Here is a 22598-nt window from a genome sequence, read left to right on the forward strand (position 1 = left end):
CCTGCAAGATGCTGGTGTTTGGAGTGACCTTCACGTTGACCCTCCGTCCAGCGGGGCACAGCACGGTCACAGACATCCCGGCCATGGTCACAATTTGCTTAATATTTAGGTTAGAAAGCTGCACGGTTTGAGAGCTTCAATTCATGGTGAGTGGGACTTGTCTATGTGGTCGCCACAAGCCGCAGGAGGCACGGTGATGATCTTGCGGGAAACTGACAGCGATTGTAACGGCGCTTACAGTATTAATATTTCTTTTCTTTATTTTTTATTCTTTACTGAATTTACAAGCTTCATTCCGCAAAAAAAAAAAAGGTACAAAACTTCCACAAAAGAGTGCCACATACGTTCCTTGATTCCAGACTTTGCCAAAAGACACCAGAACTTATCAACAAGACACAGAGGAAGAAACACAGTGACATAGCAATAAATGAAATAGGCTGCTAAAAAATAAATAAATAAATAAATAAATAAATAAAAAATCTTTAAGAAAACAATTTACCTCAAAATTTAATCTCAGACAAGTCGACAATCACACTCCACTCGATTTATCGCCGGTTGACCTTATAAAATGCCAACCTATTGAGCGGTACAGACAATTGTCCGCACAATCACTACACAAAAGTGCAGGATTCTGCCTCAATAAAACACTGTGGCCGCTTCATTCCTTCATCCATAAGATAAAAAGATACCAAGCACAAAAGGCTTCATTGTTATTTATTCTCGTACACATGCACACTAAGAGATCTGGGATGATATTGAAATAACTGCGTTTTCATCTGAGGGCTAGGTTAGGTTGGTTAAAGGCGTCTTCAGTTAATTCAGTTAAGTAATTTTACCGCTGATTTCTTCATTGTGTTGGTTGCGACATAAATAGCCAGTGTATGGAAATAAATAGATTAATCTCGAAATATGTACAGGTACAGGTACAATACATGTTCCGGATGATAGGAAAATAATAATGTGGCGTCAAGTTCTATCTTACCAAGGAAAACGTAATACTAATAAATAATCATATATGTATTTTCCATATAAGATTTGTCAAGGAAAACAAATAATGCACTGCTTTTTTTTTATGTAAGGGACCATCTGGATAAATCTTTACATACGCATTCAAAGTTTGTCAACACATAGGAGGCGCGGGGCGGGGCGAAGGTAAATATTGTTTGCTTCTTTTTAATTCCTTTCCGTGACACTACACGCGTGTCTTTCCCTGTAACTGTGCAAGGAGTAGTGGAGGCTGTATGCTGGTGTTGATGTGTGTATTTACGCAGCAGTAAGTCCGTCATGTGACCAGGTGGCTTGGGTCTGTCTCCCTCAAGCCCTTGGTGACGGCGGTCTATAATTTATCCACTCGCCACGCCAATCCTAGAAGTTTATTATTCTACAGTAACCGCGGGAAGTTTCAAGACTAGACGCCTGCTAGTCCCTTGATAAGGGTCTGTAATAAATGCGTTCTTCTATCACCATATCGTAACTTGCGGGTTATATCATAGGCTATACCTTGTCACGGATTTCAAGGTCAGGCGTCTCTTCAGCTGTTGGAGTAGAGGTTAGTCTAGGGTACCCCCTCACCTCTACCACCTCTGGTAAATCGTATGCTTTCATATTTAACCCGGCACTACTTACTTTTACTCTCAGGATAATTGGAAAAAAGGTGACGAGGAAAAACACAAATTTTTGCCTTACGTCAAGCATGCATTGGCCGGAAGGAAATACTGGAGCATATGAGCCTGTGTAAAGGAATTAAGGCCATTTAGCCCAACTGTAGAGTCTGTTTGTCCACACTGAAAGACTTTCAGAGTCTTGTGAAAGACCTTGAAATCTGTGACTTGCTATAACCTGATACATAAAAAACTTGCCTGTGTATGATAGTCACCCACAAGTTACAGTATGGTGATGGATGCACACATCCATTACAGACCGTTATCAAGGGGACTAACGAGCATCTGGCCTTACAACTCTCTGTACATGTCCTTCAGCTTCTTGTAGCTTTGGGTGATGTCATGAAGTTATTAGCAAAGTGGAGGACAAAGGTAACTCCAGATTCTCATGTAAGATCTGGAAGGGATTCACGCAGCAACTCCATCCCATCAGTGTAACCAAAGGGCCCGTGTGTGCTGCTGTTGGGATTTTGCTGGTCTGCTCTCTGTTATGCATCATCACTAATTCATGGCTGTTAAAGTATGGTGTAAATTTACAGAATTACCCATCCCGTTCTCTGGTGGATATTTCTGTTCGTGGGGAGAAGGTGATGTTTGATTTTTATATCTTATTTTTAACAATGCTGGTAAACTATATCTTGTAATTAATAAATATTTATTTTATTTTGCCAATCTTGTAATTTTCTAATCTTTTGGTGATTGAATGTGGTCACCAGTTTAGAAGTAACTCAGCTGTCCTATAGTGAGTGTTTAGGGGTGCTGAGGGCAGACCTCCAGCTGGGAGGTTTGTTAGCTCAGGTTTGATTTAAATTTGAAAATTATTCTTTATAGTTCAGTCATTAGGAGTCTGTGTCTCCTAATAACTGAATCCTAAAGACTGAGAAAATGATGTAATGGATTCCAAGTGAGACGTCAAGCCGTGCACCAAACCATTGTGGGCCAAGACTGTTGTTTCAGTAATTATAAAAGTTATTTTAATGATAAACAATTATATTAATTATGAAGGCTTCTAAATATATCAGTGTAAAAATAGTTTGTCTTAAAATTAAGAGGATATAAATGTCCAAAAATGTATTTATTTTTTGGGTTTATTTTGTCTGAATAATGGGGCTAAAATTGTAGGAATTCCATGGTAAATTATAGTATGCATGACTAGCTCATTATATCATAGCTAAAGGACCTGATGCAATGGTGTACTCCTCTTACAACCATAATCCGTTCCAAAATCACTGTTCGAAGCAAAAAATGGTTGTATGGCAAGACTTTATTGAAAAAAAAAAAAAAAAGAATATATATATATATATATATATATATATATATATATATATATATATATATATATATATATATATATATATATATATATATATATATATAAATTATCACTTACAAGTGCAGCAAAACACATATAAGCAATGCCTTTTACCCAACAATACAGAGCTTAGTGTTTATCATTAGCAAATGTATCAGTTTGTCATAAAATTATTGCAAATTTTGTATTTATTTCTGTAAGTGAGTCATTGGTGGTTGAGTGAGAGGTAATGTGGTTGGAGTCTGAGTAAGTTGTTGTAAGCCACCCCCACAAAAAAAAAAAAAAATTGGTCTTGTAGCACGTTGATTGTAAGACAAATACATTGTATGCTGAGTACCCCACTGTATTGTGTTGTAAACTATAATATAAATGTTAAAACATTCCAAGGGTTGATTGATGGAGCTCTGTCAGCATTGGGTTAGTTTTGGTATGGTTACATTGATAATAACCCCAGGGAGCAATGAGTCAAGAAGTAAAGTTAATTGGAATTTTGAGTTTCTAGTTGTTTAAACTGTATTTAAACTTTTTTGTTGTGATTCACTTGTTTGGCTTATTAAGTTTATTCTTTTTCATTGGACCTATAATTCTTGTATACTAACTGATGGCAATATTCTACAGAGCACAGGAGAGACGCTCTCAGTCCGTGCTGCGTTGGGCTGTCACCGCCTGAGGGCAGGACAGCAGCAGCAACATCAACATGGCTGGCTTTGGTTTAGAGGAGATTGGAATCCCTGGTGGAGTTTACCTGAAGGAATCCCTGACCCACTGCACTGACCCCCTCAAGGCTATTGAGGAATTCCAGGTGAGGTCCAGATGACCTTGTCTAGACTCTAGAGGGATGGAGGGTCATTGTAGTTAAGCAGTTTTTTTTTAATGTGGAGTTTTTCCAATTTTCAATAGCCTTTTATCATTCTTCATGTAATAATCTCCACTCAAGTTGTGTTTTCATAATTTACAAGTTAACCCTTTCCTTCCGGCGTTTAAATTATTTTCCCGTTTTGTATGACGGCTAAAAATGGTAAACCTAGAAATTGTCAGAAAATTGTTTGAATACTAATAATTATTTTCTCTTTGTTATTCTGAATACAGTGATATACTTTGTAGCTCGATGTGACCTCTGAAAGTTGAGTTTATGCCTTATAAAGGATTCCTCCTCCTCCCGCTGTGTGATCCGTCATCCAGAAACAGCCCGGAGAGCGATGACGCCGCGCGCACACACACACTCTCTCTCTCTCTCTCTCTCTCTCTCTCTCTCTCTCTCTCTCTCTCTCTCTCTCTCTCTCTCTCTCTCTCTCTCTCTCTCTCTCTCTCATCTTGGAGGGGAAATTGTACACTTCCAATGAGAGAGAGAGAGAGAGAGAGAGAGAGAGAGAGAGAGAGAGAGAGAGAGAGAGAGAGATTTCATCCCTTTTCATATCAAGTTTCAGGCAAATAACATTATCTCTCTCTCTCTCTCTCTCTCTCTCTGACAAGTTACCTTCTACCATTTTATTATAAAATCGAAGATAATGAAAAAAATTACCATGAAAGAATGATAGGTATCATCTCTCTGTTCTGATAAAACAGGTGGATCCTGTAAATCATTTTCCGAGTCCTCACTAACGTCTTCGCTTTCTTCATCTTCTAAATATTCACTGTCACTGTCTTCAAACACAGAAGCACTGCTAAATACATATGTTGTGTCCTGCTCCATGGTGAGTTATGATCTGAGATCCTTGGCTCTTATCAGGATGTCTCTTCACACTTATCATGGTGCTTTCCACCCGGCGGGTCGCAGGGGTTGCCAAGTGTCGCACGGAGAAAGGGAAAATAGCTTAGTTACCGCTAAATTTCCAGAGCTAGTGACAACACTACATGTGGAAACATGCCAGACACTTCCACTCACACCATCTGACTCGAGAAACCGCGCTTGGACCTCAAAATTGAGGCGCGAAAATTCTTGATTACCGGTACGATCGCTGTCGCTACGGACGCATTTTTGCAATCGTATATATACGATTGCCGGAAGGAAAGGGTTAAATGAACCATTTTCCTCAGCTGAAATATTGTAAAATGTGAAATCTTCAAATATCATTTAATATTGTTGTGCAATTATATTTTAATATGTGAAGTATTCGACTGCTCAGGAAATTTGAATGGAGGCAAAGAACAACAGCTGACATGCAAGATTTCTCATATCTTGCTTGACCCTTTTGGGTGCAATACCTGTGGCAGTTGAAAGTAATATTGAGAAGAATTTTTGCTTACAGAAAATTAATTCCATGCATTACTGTATTTTTGTTATCCTTGTTGACCTTTTTGTACTTGCCACACCAGGCAGAGCTTTCCAAACATGTGTGTCACTGCAGGTTGAGAATGGCATCCTGCTCCCATCCCTGCGGCCAATGCTCCACCTGCTGGATCTCCATGGTGTCAAACGGCTGGACTTCCACAACTCAATTATGGAGGTGAGTCTTGGTGTGGTAGGACCATGGGAGGCTTGATCGGGTGCTTTAGTGAAGTGAGCGGCATTGATTGGAGTTGTCTCTCCAGGAAGAAAAAGAGAGCCTGGTTGGAGTTGTCTTTCCATTAAGTTAAAAACAGAGCCTGGTTGGAGTTGTTTTTCCATTAAGTTAAAAACAGAGGCTGGTTGGAGTTGTCTCTCTGGGAAGTTAAAAAGAGAGCCTAGTTGGAGTTGTCTCTCTGGGAAGTTAAAAAAGGGAACCTGGTTGGAGTTGTCTCTTTGGGAAGTTAAAAGGGAGCCTGGTTGGAGTTGCTGGATGTAGTATTTTTGCTAATATCCAGGGAGTAAATGGGTCTGGTGTTTATATTAATGTCCCAGTAATAAGTGTGAGAAGTACCCATTAACTTTCCAAGAGTGAGCAAGCCTGGTGTTCTTCCTAATAGTGCTCTTAGTATTCTTGTTAATTTATCAGAGTATATTTGCATAAAGTGTTTAGGACAGACACCATTCCTGTTTGGAATTAAGAATGGTAGTTTCATTCCTATAAAAATAGATAATGTAATTATTTTATGTAAATGTTATGTTTTATTTTGTCCTTTCTTTTACTTATTTTTTGTTCCATCATTCTTAAATTTCTTATATGTATATATATATATATATATATATATATATATATATATATATATATATATATATATATATATATATATATATATATATATATATATATATATATATATAATATATATATATAATATATATATATATATATATATATATATATATATATATATATATATATATATATATATATATATATATATATATATATTATATATATATATATATATATATATATATATATATATATATATATATATATATATATATATATATATATATATATATATATATATATATATATATATATATATATATATATATATATATATATATATATATATATATGATAAAAGGCAAACTGTTTATGAAAAGTCTAGATCAGGGGTTCCCAATATGGGTACATATGCCCCCAGGGGTACATTTGCACTCTTTAAGGGGGTTCATTGGGTCTCAGAGAATAACCACTACTGAACAATACATGGTGTTGTAATCAGCAGTCAGATTGTACGGTTTTTAAAATTTTTTAGATTTTTTCTAATTTCCTCATTTTAGTAAGCAAAACTTTTATTTAAATTATATCAAGGGTAGAGTGAATAACATTTGGTTTTCATTATTATGGAACTTCCTGTGGCTGCAATCTGAACAAGGGCTGAAAAGATCAGGTATGGGATGTGTATAGTACTGACTTAAGACTGAGGCCGGTACTGGCCTGAGTCACTCAGTCCTGCTGACACTCAGCTGGTGAAGGTGTGATAACGTTACCTGTCATCACCACGGTTGCTGTAGCTTTGTTGCAAATAAATAAATAAACAAAAAAAAAAAATACAAGAAAATAAATAAAGAGACAAGAATATCTGAAATTAATCAAAAGAAGAAAGAAAGTTGACATATCATATCAGGCTTGAATGCAAGTTGATACATGTACTCATACTTACGTGCACAATATTATGTACCTACTGTTTTCTTACTTGGACTCTTGACCATTTTATAAGTAATTTTGAATACTTGAAAATGTAAAAGTAAATTGTGGTGTCTGACGAGCTGTATGGGTGGAGGTGACATAAGAGCAAGGAATTAACAAAGATGTGTCTTTTGGGAGGCCAGGTGTGTTAGATTGGTGACATTGAGATCATGTGAGGTTTAGTGCTACTCTTATTATTGATATGCTAATAGGTGTATCTCATGATAATGCCTGGACTGGCAGGCTGTCACACTGACTTTTTTTTTTTTCTTAATCCTTAATTTATTTAGGGGTACATTGGAACCTATAAAAATGTCTAAGGGGTAAAGCGGAACAAAAAAGGTAGGGAACCCCTGGTCTAGATTAATTAATGCTTTTTATTATATTGTTGTATAATTTACACTGTATATATTTGTTAACTTTCTTATTCTGTTTTGATGAGAATATGAAAAATTATAGGAAATTATTAGATACACATATTAGTGCATGGTGACATACAATTTGCATACAGTATTTCCCTGAGCACTGATGACCTTTTCACACAGGAATTACGAGACAAGCTGATCTCTCAAATCAGTGAGCTGGGGAAGAGGGAGGGCAGGGAGAGGGACCGTAAGTTGAAAGAGCTGCTGACCAAGAGTTTCCCTGTGATCAAGATTAAAGCGCTGCGACCAGTGGTGATGTGCATTCTGAAGCACATGTCACATGTGGAGGACAAGTACCTCAAGATCCTGGTGAGTGGCAGTCCTACAGGGCATTGCATCCTTTGGCCATGTTTCATCACCTTTTTTTCACATGTCTTAGTTAAGTTTTGTGCAATGTGAAAAAAAAAAAAAAAAAAAAAAAAAAAAAATATATATATATATATATATATATATATATATATATATATATATATATATATATATATATATATATATATATATATATATATATATATATATATATATATATATATATATATATATATATATATATATATATTTATTTTTTTTTTTTTTTTTTTTTTATCTTAACTTGGGCTATGGAGATGGTGTTCTCTTCAGGTTTGTTGTGTTTAGTTTTATCCCTCTATGCATTTTATATCTAAGGTTTGTTTAGTTGATCACAAGTGTGCCTACTTAAGTGGCAGTCATTTGAATGAATATATTTCATATTAAAAATTCACCTCATCTTGAAAAGGTATATTCATAATACCTTGAAAATAACTAATAAGCTTTGTAGAAGCCAAGTACTGTGGTTTGATGTATGATTTGCTGTGTGACTAATGGAGTGTATTGAGCATGTATAATGCAGTGAGTGTTTAGGACTACAGTCTTTTGTGTTAAAGTACAATAGTGATGCTGACACTAATGGGGATGGTAACACTGTATAGCTAAGTGCAAAGGATACTCATCTTAGTGATGCTGTGGTACTGTGGTAATGATGACCTTGTGACACAGACAGTGATGATAGTTATGATAATACAGTGATCAGCAGGAGAGGTCTGTCATAGTGATAATGTGGTATTTTGGTGATGGAGACAATCTTGTGGTATTGCAGGTGAGAGATCGAGAACTGTATGAGGCATGTGACACAGAAGTGAAGCGACAAATCTGGAAGGACTCACAGGCTCTCTTTGGTGACGAGGTTTCTCCGCTCCTCACTGGGTACATCACTAGCAAGGAGGACACACTCTTCAATGTGGAGAATCTTAATAACCTCTTCTTCAGCCCCTCACCTAAGGTAAAGCATCAGACCTGTGTATAGAGACCTTGAATCCTTTATTCCCAGGAGCTTTCTGGTATTATAAGGAACAAGCAGCATATTTTTAGTTGTTCTGTTGTCCTGTTTCTTTTGTGCCTGTGAAAATATATCATCTGAAGTTGCTAAGAAAAAGATCTGATTTTTTAAGTAAGAGGAGCTCTGATCAAGAGCAACAAAACTGGAAGACAAAAAGGATCAATGGAAGTGCAATTTTTGTGTTTTGTTTAAGTGTCATTGTTTAGTCTTTCAAGTGGCTTGTTTCTGTTATGCAAATGAAGCAATATCACTTCCCACTGTTCTAGTAGAAAGATGATGTTTAGGAAAAGGTCCATATATTTTGTTTGAATGACATTATTTTTCCTTTCAAGTCATCTCTTACTCCTACATAAATGCAGGAACATCACCTGCTTCAATTCGAGTTGAAAAATATTGCTTGATAAAGGCCGTGTGTCTTAAATCATTATGTTATAGCTTTACTTCAGAGTACTCCTCACTGTGCCTTCACCTACACTATACACACTACACTACACATTACTTTGCTAATAGCTTTTATATTATATAGTTTTCTTTGATACTTTACTTAGTATGCACAGTGTATAGTGTAATAAAATCAAACAGCCTAGCAAGGGCATAAAAATGTTGCCATTAGAGATCCCATGTACATAATCACCTTCCCAACAGGCAAGACGACAAGGCGAGATGGTGCAGAAACTGGTACATATGATTGGAAAGAATGTGAAGCTGTACGACATGGTGCTCCAGTTCCTGCGCACACTCTTCCTACGCACACGCTTCATCCACTACTGCTCACTGCGTGCCGAGCTGCTCATGGCGCTGCACGACAAGGAGGTGCACGACATCATTGCCGTGGATCCCTGCCATAAGTTCACTTGGTGCCTGGATGCCTGTATTAGGGAGGGCAAGGTGGATGCTAAGAGGTGAGGAAAATGTTCCTGTGATTATTTTTGGTGTCAAATTTTTCTCTCTTCATATGGTAAAACAGGTGAATCTCAATTCTCTTATTAGTAATATTTCTCTAACACTATTCCTGTATTTGTATCAGCTATAGATTGTGAATTTGTTTTCCATTTAGTACATTTTTATATTTATGTATTTTTAAAGGATTTTTATTCTAAAGACAAATTTCCTATTGCTTTGGCAAATTTATATTGAATCTTTATAAATCAAGATTCACAGGTATATAGGGGAAGGGTGAGTCATAAAGTGAGGACTTTTGCCTTATAAATGTTATGGTGTTCAGGTGTAGAAACATATGATGAAGGAATCTTTGGGTTTTTTTTTTTACTATAAACCTTTTCCCACCATTCCTTCACAGGTCCAGGGAACTTCAAGGGTTCCTGGACAGTATTCGAAGAGGCCAAGAGCAAGTTCTGGGTGACCTCTCCATGATCTTGTGTGACCCATATGCCATCAATTTCTTGGCTAACTCGGTGGTGCGTCTCCTGCAGCACCTCATGAACAATGAAGCAATGCCCAGGGTGAGGACAAATTCTGCTCCAGGTTATAGAAATTAATGCTGAAAATGAAAATCAAAGTAAAAATTCTAAACTTTCATAAGACCTATTAACCCTTTCATTCCAGCAATCGTATATATACGATTGCAAAAATGCGTCCGTAGCAACGGCGATCATACCAGTAATCAAGAATTTTTGCGCCTCAATTTTGAGGTCCAAGCGCGGTTTCTCGAGTCAGATGGTGTGAGTGGAAGTGTCTGGCATGTTTCCACATGTAGTGTTGTCACTAGCTCTGGAAATTTAGCGGTAACTAAGCTATTTTCCCTTTCTCCGTGCGACACTTGGCAACCCCTGCGACCCGCCGGGTGGAAAGCACCATGATAAGTGTGAAGAGACATCCTGATAAGAGCCAAGGATCTCAGATCATAACTCACCATGGAGCAGGACACAACATATGTATTTAGCAGTGCTTCTGTGTTTGAAGACAGTGACAGTGAATATTTAGAAGATGAAGAAAGCGAAGACGTTAGTGAGGACTCGGAAAATGATTTACAGGATCCACCTGTTTTATCAGAACAAAGAGATGATACCTATCATTCTTTCATGGTAATTTTTTTCATTATCTTCGATTTTATAATAAAATGGTAGAAGGTAACTTGTCAGAGAGAGAGAGAGAGAGAGAGAGAGAGATAATGTTATTTGCCTGAAACTTGATATGAAAAGGGATGAAATCTCTCTCTCTCTCTCTCTCTCTCTCTCTCTCTCTCTCTCTCTCTCTCTCTCTCTCTCTCTCTCTCTCTCTCTCTCTCTCTCTCTCTCTCTCTCTCTCTCTCTCTCTCATTGGAAGTGTACAATTTCCCCTCCAAGATGAGAGAGAGAGAGAGAGAGAGAGAGAGTGTGTGTGTGCGCGCGGCGTCATCGCTCTCCGGGCTGTTTCTGGATGACGGATCACACAGCGGGAGGAGGAGGAATCCTTTATAAGGCATAAACTCAACTTTGAGAGGTCACATCGAGCTACAAAGTATATCATTGTATTCAGAATAACAAAGAGAAAATAATTATTAGTATTCAAACAATTTTCTGACAATTTCTAGGTTTACCATTTTTAGCCATCATACAAAACGGGAAAATAATTTAAGCGCCGGAAGGAAAGGTTTAAAGAGTTCATACAAATCCAGATCAAGATAGAAATATATGGCTTCATCTTCATCCTGTTGCAAAATATTTAGCACTTCTCACAACTGAGATATCCAGGATTTTATTACAGGCCAAGAGGAAATGGGTAGACAAAATCCTCATACCCATGTTTGTATTATCTAACGCTTCTTAGGTGGTGGGCACCAGTCTGGTTTTGTATCTGCATCCTGTGGGTGTGTTTTTCTCATTCCTACACGTCCACCACAACATGCACGCGTAGCATTATAACATGGAGGTGGTTGGCTCTAAAGGGACAGTTCCTGCTTGCACAAGGAACAGAAAATGTTATTATAAGCCTAAACATCAATAACATTTTATTTTTTTTTTTTATGTAGGAAGGACACTGGCCAAGGGCAATAAAAAAATATGCCCACTGAAATGCCAGTCCCATAAAAGGGTCAAAGCAGTGATCAAAAATTGATGAATAAGTGTCTTGAAACCTTCCTCTTGAAGGAATTCAAGTCATAGGAAGGTGGAAATACAGAAGCAGGCAGGGAGTTCCAGAGTTTACCAGAGAAAGGGATGAATGATTGAGAATACTGGTTAACTCTTGCGTTAGAGAAGTGGACAGAATAGGGGTGAGAGAAAGAAGAAAGTCTTGTGCAGCGAGGCCATGGAAGGAGGGGAGGTATGCAGTTAGCAAGATCAGAAGAGCAGTTAGCATGAAAATAGCAGTAGAAGACAGCTAGATATGCAACATTGCGGCAGTGAGAGAGAGGCTGAAGACAGTCAGTTAGAGGAGAGGAGTTGATGAGACAAAAAGCTTTTTATTCCACCCTGTCTAGAAGAGCAGTATGAGTGGAACCACCCCCGGCCATGTGAAGCATACTCCATACATGGACGGATAAGGCCCTTGTACAGAGTTAGCAGCTGGGGGGGTGAGAAAAACTGGCGGAGACGTCTCAGAACGCCTAACTTCATAGAAGCTGTTTTAGCTAGAGATGAGATGTTAATTTTCCAGTTCAGATTATAAGTAAAGGACAGACTGAGGATGTTCAGTGTAGAAGAGGGGGACAGTTGAGTGTCATTGAAGAAGAGGGGATAGTTGTCTGGAAGGTTGTGTCTGTGTGTATGTGTGAATGTTGTTATTATCTGCCTCTATGGTCTTTAAGGGGACTGACCGAGTTGAAAATCCGAAAAACCATAAAAAACAAAAAATCACCTCATGACATCCTTAAACCTAGTACTTCACAATGCACACACAATAATTCATCATCCATGTTTAAAATCCATTTAAATACCCATTTAAATGCCTCCCGCTCACATTCAGTCGTTCAGTCAAGGTCATTGTAGGCAGGAGATGGTTGTAGAAAATATCAATTAAAAACCTAAAAGTTTATGAGGAATAGTTTCCTTTATGGTGGAGTATGGAAGTTTCCCCTCAGCATAGCAGAATGGGGTGAGGAAGAGCAGCAAGAAGCTCAGTGTACAGCTCCTTGCTGTACACGCTTAGAGAGAGGGAGGGAGCTTGTGACTCTCTCTTTCATCAACTTATTTATCCACTTAGCATTCACTCCCTACTTTTTTGCTGTCTTTCACCACAATGGGTAAGAGGAAGTCTTACCTTATCCAAAGGAGTGAGTGTGTAAAAGCACACCAGATATTAGCTGAGGGTAGAGGACATGCATCATTGTGGCACATCCTTATTGTAAATTGTGTAATGTTCCATCTAAGAGATTCCAGATGCCAACAAAACAAGTCATCTATGAATCTAATGCTTCCAATTATGGCTCAAAATCATCTACAGCTCAAAACAAATACATCATAATATTTGGTACCTAAAAAAAATACAGTACTACATAGCTATATATGGATGAAAAATGCATGAGCATCCCTTTAAACTTCAAAGCCTTGTATCTCAAAACTAATTTATTATGCTGTTAAAATACCTAAAAAAATTGTGACAGAATTTAGATTTTTTTTTTTTTTTTTAGCTTAAGAGAAATATCTGGATGAGGAAAAATTTTGGATTTTTCTCATCAACAAAACCAAAAATAAGAATTCTGTCATGTTATTTTCTTAGAAAACCATCAAAGTATCTTATGACAAGTTTAAAAAAATCCAAGAAAAACTTGTCAATATATGCAAAAATCTAAGCCTCAATTTTTTGTATTTATATTAAAAAGAGAAACTATTGCTCCAAATTTAATGAAACTACATATAACACATATACATACATATAACTCATCTTAAAGAATTTATAGCTCATAAAAATTAGGTGCAGTTTGGTTCATGAATAATGAAAATGGAAAATAACTCGGTTGGTCGCCTTAAACCTTTCCTTCTTTTTTTTTCTCAGGATAACTCAGTGCTGGTGTTGATGCTCAGGATGCTAGCATTGGGTCTGCACAGCTGGGACATGATTGAGAGCCAGGTGAGTTGTGACACGTGTAGGAAATGGCATTTATGAAGAGGAGGAGGAAGGTGATGATATGCATATGTTCATTATATCCTGTGTTTGCTATGTACACTACATCTATCTATGTATTTGTCTTTCAGCTGTTCCGGGAGCCTAAACTGGATCCCCAGATAGTGACGAAATTCCTTCCAGCTCTTGTCTCCCTCATGGTGGATGATGATGTGCGACGCTTGAATGCTCGGTTACCCCTGGACGAGAGGGAGTCAGCCATCACCATCATTGAACACTCAGGTGAAAGATGCTTATCTTTGTATCATCATCTTTGTGTGTGTGTTAATGTGTATGTATATGTATGTGTGGTGATGTATGTGGTTATGTTCAGCTTTGAATCTTATTAACAAAGACTAAATTATATAAATATAGGTTTACAGAAATATGAATCTTTTAGCATCATGAAACTATTTCCTATCTGCCTTTCATACATTCCCTCCAGCATTTGAGTGGGAGAGATGAAATCACTAAAATTTTCAAGCACCATGAAAAGTTAGTAGAAAGATGGCAAGATATCAGAATTATAAAGATCAAGCATTGATCTGATTTGTGGATCTGTGGCTTTTGTGTTGAATTAGTTACATAGTTCTCAACACCTCCAATTGGCTCCATCACCCACCTACAGGTCCACCCCCGGATGCCTACCAGGCCTACCTACAGGAGAGCAGTGTGGCGTGTATCCTGGCCATGTACTATACCCTGCACACAGCCACACGCAAGGACAAGACAGCACTCATGAGGGTACTTGGGACACTTGCCACCTGCCATCAGGACCGTGCCTTCCAGGATACCTTCCTGCACTCCTTGGTTAGTGTCCTGCCACCTCACATGATCCTGCAAGTTCTTTATAAACAACACTTCAGTGTATCTTCCCAATTCACTAGTCTTTTGATGACTTGCATGAATGCTTCATCTAATAAAGAGCAAAGCCATAAGTAAAATGACAAAGGAGAGTAGAGGAGTAATAGAGGGAAAGAGAAAGACAACAGAAGAAATCTTAACCACACAGTGAAGAAATGCCAGAACGGAATTTTCTCTCTCACACTCTCTCTCCTGTGGGCGAGCAACAAAGGCCCACATCACCTCTTTAGGTGACATTCTTCACACACACACACACACACACACACACACACACACACACACACACACACACACACACACACACACACACACTTCATAGTGTAGTGGTCAGCACACTTGGCTCACAACTGAGAAGGCCTAGGTTTGAGTCTTGGGCAGGGTGAGGCAAATGGGTGAGCCTCTTCATGTGTAGCCTCTGTTCACCTAGCAGCAAGTAAGTATGGAATGTAACCCTAAGAGTTGCAGCCTAGCTGTCATGGTGTGTGGTGTTTGAGGGGTCTCAGTCCTACCCAAAGATCAGTTACTACAAGCTCTGAGCTCTTTCTGTCACAGAACAGCTGGCTGGGTGATGCACACACACACACTCTCTCTCTCTCTCTCTCTCTCTCTCTCTCTCTCTCTCTCTCTCTCTCTCTCTCTCTCTCTCTCTCTCTCTCTCTCTCTCTCTCTCTCTCTCTCTCTCTCTCTCTCTCTCTCTCTCTCTCTCTCTCTCTCTCTCTCTCTCTCTCTCTCTCTCTCAGGTGTTTAAGGTCATCAACATAGACCGCAGCAAATATTTTATGATAGATTTTTCAAATTACATGAGAGGAAATGGTTGTGAAGTTGTTGGGAAGTCTTTCAATTCTCATCTTTTATTTTCTGACCATGTTAATCTATGGAATGGGCTTTCTTGAGACATGATAGACTGCAACACCGTAGAGACTTTTAAACGCCAACTTGAGAAATATTTTGCCTCCAATCCATGGCTAACAGCATTTGTTTGTTAGAGATTAGCTTCCTTACCTCCAGGAAATGGGCGTACCTCATTTTATCTACTTTCATTCCTTCCTATAACATTTCCTTTGGGCTTTTCCTTGTCTAACCCTATAAGGTATTAATTTCTGAACTGTTTCCTGTATGGCCTATGCTGGAGGAAGTGGAGTGTGGGGAGAGAGCCTTCTGCTTTGCTGTCCTTTTCCTCTATTATCACCTTAGTAGTCCTAGGTCAGGTTGCCTAGTTGATTACCCCAAGGGCTGTTGTGGCCTATCTTTCCATACAACTCTCTCTCTCTCTCTCTCTCTCTCTCTCTCTCTCTCTCTCTCTCTCTCTCTCTCTCTCTCTCTCTCTCTCTCTCTCTCTCTCTCTCTCTCTCTCTCTCTCTCTCTCTCTCTCTCTCTCTCTCTCTCTCTCTCTCTCTCTCTCTCTCTCTCTCCCTAGGAAAGCCTAACTTTTTTAAGAAATCCTGAGAAGGTAGAAGAACCATCTGATAGATAGGTAATATAAGAACATAAGAATACAGTAAAATCCCTTTTATCCGGCATCAACGGGACCGCCGACATGCCGGATACTTGAATATTGCCAGATACTTGAATAGAAGTGAAATTATGTCCACAATCACCATCCTACACTCACACATCTTTTTTATTTATTTTTTTTTATGTAGGAAGGACACTGGCCAAGGGCAACAAAAATCTAATAAAAAAAAATGCCCACTGAAATGCCAGTCCCATAAAAGGGTCAAAGCAGTGATCAAAAATTGATGAATAAGTGTCTTGAAACCTCCCTCTTGAAGGAATTCAAGTCATAGGAAGGTGGAAATACAGAAGCAGGCAGGGAGTTCCAAGGTTTACCAGAGAAAGGGATGAATGATTGAGAATACTGGTTAACTCTTGTGTTAGAGAGGTGGACAGAATAGGGGTGAGAGAAAGAAGAAAGTCTTGTGCAGCGAGGCCGCGGAAGGAGGGGAGGCATGCAGTTAGCAAGATCAGAAGAGCAGTTAGCATGAAAATAGCGGTAGAAGACAGCTAGATATGCAACATTGCGGCGGTGAGAGAGAGGCTGAAGACAGTCAGTTAGAGGAGAGGAGTTGATGAGACGAAAAGCTTTTGATTCCACCCTGTCTAGAAGAGCAGTATGAGTGGAACCCCCCAGACATGTAGAAGCATGACAGACAGAAGCATATTCCATACATGGATGGATAAGGCCCTTGTACAGAGTTAGCAGCTGGGGGGGGGGTGAGAAAAACTGGCGGAGACATCTCAGAACACCTAACTTCATAGAAGCTGTTTTAGCTAGAGATGAGATGTGAAGTTTCCAGTTCAGATTATGAGTAAAGGACAGACTGAGGATGTTCAGTGTAGAAGAGGGGGACAGTTGAGTGTCATTGAAGAAGAGGGGATAGTTGTCTGGAAGGTTGTGTCGAGTTGATAGATGGAGGAATTGAGTTTTTAAGGCATTGAACAATACCAAGTTTGCTCTGCCCCAATCAGAAATTTTAGAAAGATCAGAAGTCAAGCATTCTGTGGCTTCCCTGCATGAAATGTTTACCTCCTGAAGGGTTGGACGTCTATGAAAAGACGTGGAAAAGTGCAAGGTGGTATAATCAGCGTAAGAGTGGATAGGACAAGAAGTTTGGTTTAGATCATTAATGAATAATAAGAAGAGAGTGGGTGACAGGACAGAACCCTGAGGAACACCACTGTTAATAGATTTAGGATAAGAACATTGACCGTCTACCACAGCAGCAATAGAACAGTCAGAAAGGAAACTTGAGATGAAGTTAGAGAGAGAAGGATAGAAGCCGTAGGAGGGTAAAGGTAGATGTTGACAGACAGAGCTGAAAGAGTTTAACTAGGCAAGGTGCAAGCACGGAGGCACAGTTTCGGAGAACAATAGGAGGGACCCCATCAGGACCATAAGCCTTCCGAGGGTTTAGGCCAGCGAGGGCATGAAAAACATCATTGCGAAGAATTTTAATACGTGGCATGAAGTAGTCAGAGGGTGGAGGAGAGGGAGGAACAAGCCCAGAATCATCCAAGGTAGAGTTTTTAGCAAAGGTTTGAGCGAAGAGTTCAGCTTTAGAAATAGATGTGATAGCAGTGGTGCCATCTGGTTGAAATAGAGGAGGGAAAGAAGAAGAAGCAAAGTTATTGGAGATATTATTGGCTAGATGCCAGAAATCATGAGGGGAGTTAGATCTTAAAAGGTTTTGACATTTTCTGTTAATGAAGGAGTTTTTGGCTAGTTGGAGAACACACTTGGCATGGTTCCAGGCAGAAATATAAAGTGCACGAGACTCTAGTGATGGAAGGCTTAAGTACTTTTTGTGAGCCACCTCTCTATCATGTATAGCACGAGAACAAGCTGTGTTAAACCAAGGTTTAGAAGGTTTAGGACGAGAAAAAGAGTGAGGAATGTACGCCTCCATGCCAGACACTATCACCTCTGTTATGCGCTCAGCACACGAAGACGGGTCTCTGACACGGAAGCAGTAGTCATTCCAGGGAAAATCAGCAAAATACCTCCTCAGGTCTCCCCAACTAGCAGAGGCAAAACGCCAGAGGCACCTTCGCTTAGGGGGATCCTGAGGAGGGATTGGAGCAATAGGACAAGATAAAGATATGAGATTGTGATCGGAGGAGCCCAACGGAGAAGAAAGAGTGACAACATAAGCAGAAGGATTAGAGGTCAGGAAAAGGTCAAGAATGTTGGGCGTATCTCCGAGACGGTCAGGAATATGAGTAGGGTGTTGCACCAATTGCTCTAGGTCATGGAGGATAGCAAAGTTGTAGGCTAGTTCACCAGGATGGTCAGTGAAGGGAGAGGAAAGCCATAGCTGGTGGTGAACATTGAAGTCTCCAAGAATGGAGATCTCTGCAAAAGGGAAGAGGGTCAGAATGTGCTCCACTTTGGAAGTTAAGTAGTCAAAGAATTTCTTATAATCAGAGGAGTTAGGTGAGAGGTATACAGCACAGATAAATTTAGTATGCGAGCGACTCTGTAGTCGTAGCCAGATAGTGGAAAACATGGAAGATTCAAGAGTGTGGGCACGAGGGCAGGTTAAGTCATTGCACACATAAATGCAGCATCCAGCTTTGGATCGAAAACGAGGATAGAGAAAGTAGGAGGGAACAGAAAGGGGCTACTGTCAGTTGCCCCTTACCATAACAAAGATCAGCTGATCTTAATCAGTAGCTGATCTGATCAGCTGCTTAAGTGTAAGCACAACACGCTTCCTCTTTTCTACAACTTTAGGCATGATGAAGGCATCAGGTAATAAACAGTGCACACGCGGGGACTGAGTCACTGAGTAAACAGAGTGCAGTGGGCCGCGGGTGGCACGAAGCAGTGCGCTCTGGTGGTGAGGGGACAAAGTATGCCTCGCACGGGAATTTTAATCGATTTTATGAGTACACATTGATTTTTTATTGATTTTAAGGCTCAGGGAAAAATGTGCCGGATACTCGAATACCGGATGAGAGGGATTTTACTGTATTAGAAAATAAGGGAAGCTACAAGAAGCCATCAGGCCTACATATGGCAGTCCCTGTACGAAACATACCTACCTAATTCCACCTATCATCCCCATCCATAAATTTGTCTAATCTTTTAAAGTTCCCTAATGACTCTAGCAATCTGATTACTGAGTCCATTCCATTATTCTACCATTCTGTTTAAGAACCAGTTCCTTCCTATCTCTTTCATTAATCTAAATTTTTCAAGCTTGAACCCATTATTTCTTGTTCTATCCTGATTACTGAACCTGAGAATTTTGTTTATGTCACCATTACATCTATACCTCTTAAAGATTTCTGTCGGGTCCCCTCTTAACCTATGCCTCTCTAAGGAATGTAAATTCAAAGCTTCATTCTCGTTATGTAAGGGATACTCCTAATCCCCTGTATCTTTTTTGTCATTCTCCTTTGTACTGATTCTAGTAGACCTATATTATTTCTGTAATATGGGCACCAGAACTGCACAGCATAGTCTAGATGAGGTCTGACTTGAATATTACTTTGGGACTTTACTTTTAACACTCCTAAAAATTAATCCTAATGCCCACTTTGCTTTATTTCTGGCCTCTTTTCATTTTCTTAGACAGAGATCAGAGATAACTATAACTCATAAGTCTTTTTTGTACCCTGAACTTACCAAAGCTTTATTGTTTATTGTGTACCTATTGTGTGGGTTTCTTCTACCTACACTAAGTACTTTATATGTTAATATTAAACTGCATTTGCCACCTGTCTGTCCACTCGTTCATCGTATCCAAGTCTATCTGCAAGGTGATGGCACCAGGATCTGACTGCCTACCTATCTTTGTATGATATACACATGTACATTAATCATCTTGCTTCCTTTGATGGTTCATATTATTATGGCTCACTGTTTTTTATATTTACTGACTCAAGGAACATTAAATTTTGCATCATGTCTCTTGCACCAGGTTGCTGCCTTAATACCAATGGCGGATGATTTTGCAACGGAGGATTTCTGCACAGTGGTGTTTGATGAGTTCTTCTTCACCAACATCAACCGTGAGAATGTCATGCGTCATGTCATCAAATTGGTGTGGTACATTCACCCCAAGCTGCCTCCTGCCCGTCTGGATACCCTGCAGAAGGCCTTGCAACCTGGCCCACACCAGGTACTGTGCATCTCTCACTCTGGGTTGCATAATTTCCTCCAGGATAATGACAACAAACACACACACACACACACACACACACACACACACACACACACACACACACACACACACACACACACACACACACACACACACACACACACACACACACACACCACGCACGGACCAGTACAGACTCAGTGCGATTCCCACTATGGTGCGAGCCATCAATCAATAGTCCCTTCTAGATTAGACTTACCTTTAGGATTAATGTTAAGTATTTCCCCACCCCCTCTGTACATTTTCAGTTTGTTAACTGCCTAAATAATATACCGTTTATTATTATTATTTTTATTATTACACACACACACACACACACACACAGACACACACACACACACACACACACACACACACACACACACACACACACACACACACACACACACACACACACACACACACTATGAGATAACATTTGAATAGCTTGTCTTTCATGAAAAGAGACATTAGTGAGTTTTCCTGTCATCCATTCATTAACTAATCTGACTTGAGCATTCTTCAATCACCATCACATGCATTTCTACTCTCCACATTAACTTCAAGCTTTCTGATTTAATCTTTACAGTTGTCATTCCGTGTGGTTCTTATTGAGAAATAAGCTTCAGCTTCAGTTCATGCCTGTTTTTCACTCTTAATAAGTCTGTTTCTTCCTTCCTATCTCTTTCTCAATGACATAATATTCTTTTCACCTTTGTGTCTTCTCCAAATTAAACTTCTGTAACACTGTTTTGTCTCTGAGAAGTCACATTAATTAACTTTTAGTGAAGTGTGGATATTAATCTGAAATTGTCTGCACCTGTATTTCTTCAGTCATAGCCAAAACTAATGTGTTTTCTTTTATTTGCATCATCAGGGAGAAGCCATCCAGGCCCTCTATGATAAATTCCAGGCCAGGTTACAAGAGTTCCAGGATATCCAGAACCAGCCCACTCCTATGACTGAGATGGACTCCCCTCTCATGGCTGTGCCCACTCCAGCTCCCATCCAATAGTTCTCTCTCTCTCTCTCTCTCTCTCTCTCTCTCTCTCTCTCTCTCTCTCTCTCTCTCTCTCTCTCTCTCTCTCTCTCTCTCTCTCTCTTGTAGTGCCTAAGTTCTCTCCTGCAAATTACTTTTCTTTACCCATCATCTTTGGTGACCAAAAGACGAAACTTGAAATTTATGTAAAAATAAACTTTGATAACTTATGACTTTTCTCTCAGTGGATGTATATTGAAAAACCTATCCCCTAAAATAAATCTCAAGTGACAAGAATGATGAATAAGAAATTTAGATTATCTGTCGGAGGGATTAGTGTGTGTGTGAGATATATGAGATATTGCCAGAAGTTCCAGCAGAAAATTCTCTCTCTCTCTCTCTCTCTCTCTCTCTCTCTCTCTCTCTCTCTCTCTCTCTCTCTCTCTCTCTCTCTCTCTCTCTCTCTCTCTCTCTCTGATCCCATCACTTCCCTTTTAATTACTTTTTCATCAGCCTCCATCAGCTCTTGAATCTTCTGTCTTCGCCACTGACTCCTGTGTAGCAGGCTGGCAGCAGAAGCAAGCCCATCACAACCTGAGGGCATCTTCTGTCCTGAATCTTGAGGCTGCATTTACTCCCCAAGTGAATCAGTTCATTTCATGAAGAGTCATTTGACTAAGTTGTTTTGAATCAGCACCATTCCCACTGATGAATTTTGGTCAACACTCAACAGGCAGCCTTGGAGGTGAATGGAATCTCATTGAAACAGCAGTGTTGCTGTGGCTGAGGCAGCATAGGAATGCAGAATGAATACAACCAAGAGTTTTTTGTCATTACAAAGGAATATCTCATCTGAACTATTACTAGTTTACTACTACTACTACCACCACCACCACCAACACCCTTCCACCAGTTATGGGACATTGTCTGAACATTGATCCATCATATAAACCTCTACTGCTGCACCACCGTTGACATGTTGGTTATACAATATAGTATTAGGGCTACATTAAACATACTAGGAGCCCAACTCACCCAAAACATCTAAAGTAGTCATGCAACACGCAAGGCCCATGCTCTTGTACTAAATCGATTAGGACACCTGATAGCACAGTGCTTGCTTCTCTACTCACTTGCTATGGCATGGAAAAAGTGGGTCCAAGTGCATCATTAAGTACTTGGTGTAATTTTAAATTAATTAAATTGCTTGGTATATGGTTCCCAATGGAGTTACTGTGGCTCACCTAAAGGAATGAAGAATATATATATATATATATATAT

The 22598-nt window shown here is 39.3% G+C and overlaps 2 protein-coding genes across 6 annotated transcripts in view; one reads left to right on the forward strand and one right to left on the reverse strand.

Annotated features, from left to right (window-relative positions):
• Positions 1–219, reverse strand: part of LOC135089545 (tether containing UBX domain for GLUT4-like) — a 10231-nt gene extending 10012 nt beyond the window's left edge. For all 4 annotated transcript variants that reach the window (XM_063985204.1, XM_063985202.1, XM_063985201.1 and 1 more), the window contains exon 1: positions 2–219. In XM_063985204.1, the coding sequence (XP_063841274.1) occupies positions 2–85 (84 nt within the window). In that variant the 5' untranslated portion in view covers positions 86–219. The remainder of the gene's footprint in view (position 1) is intronic.
• An 866-nt stretch (positions 220–1085) lies between these two features.
• Positions 1086–21548, forward strand: LOC135089546 (negative elongation factor B-like). Of its 2 annotated transcripts, none has more exons than XM_063985205.1 (12): positions 1086–1152; positions 3592–3775; positions 5322–5420; positions 7547–7735; positions 8544–8726; positions 9429–9685; positions 10084–10246; positions 13719–13793; positions 13919–14069; positions 14455–14636; positions 20117–20317; positions 21216–21548. In XM_063985205.1, exons 2-12 carry the CDS (start codon positions 3671–3673, stop codon positions 21351–21353), a joined length of 1743 nt encoding a protein of 580 aa, XP_063841275.1. In that variant the 5' UTR covers positions 1086–1152; positions 3592–3670; the 3' UTR covers positions 21354–21548. The 2 variants fall into 2 exon arrangements, with proteins under 2 accessions (XP_063841275.1, XP_063841276.1); XM_063985206.1 differs by lacking the exon at positions 1086–1152 and adding an exon at positions 1414–1436.
• Positions 21549–22598: the final 1050 nt, after the last annotated feature.

This window comes from Scylla paramamosain, chromosome 33, assembly GCF_035594125.1.
Source record: "Scylla paramamosain isolate STU-SP2022 chromosome 33, ASM3559412v1, whole genome shotgun sequence".
NCBI classification, from domain to species: Eukaryota; Metazoa; Arthropoda; class Malacostraca; order Decapoda; family Portunidae; genus Scylla; species Scylla paramamosain.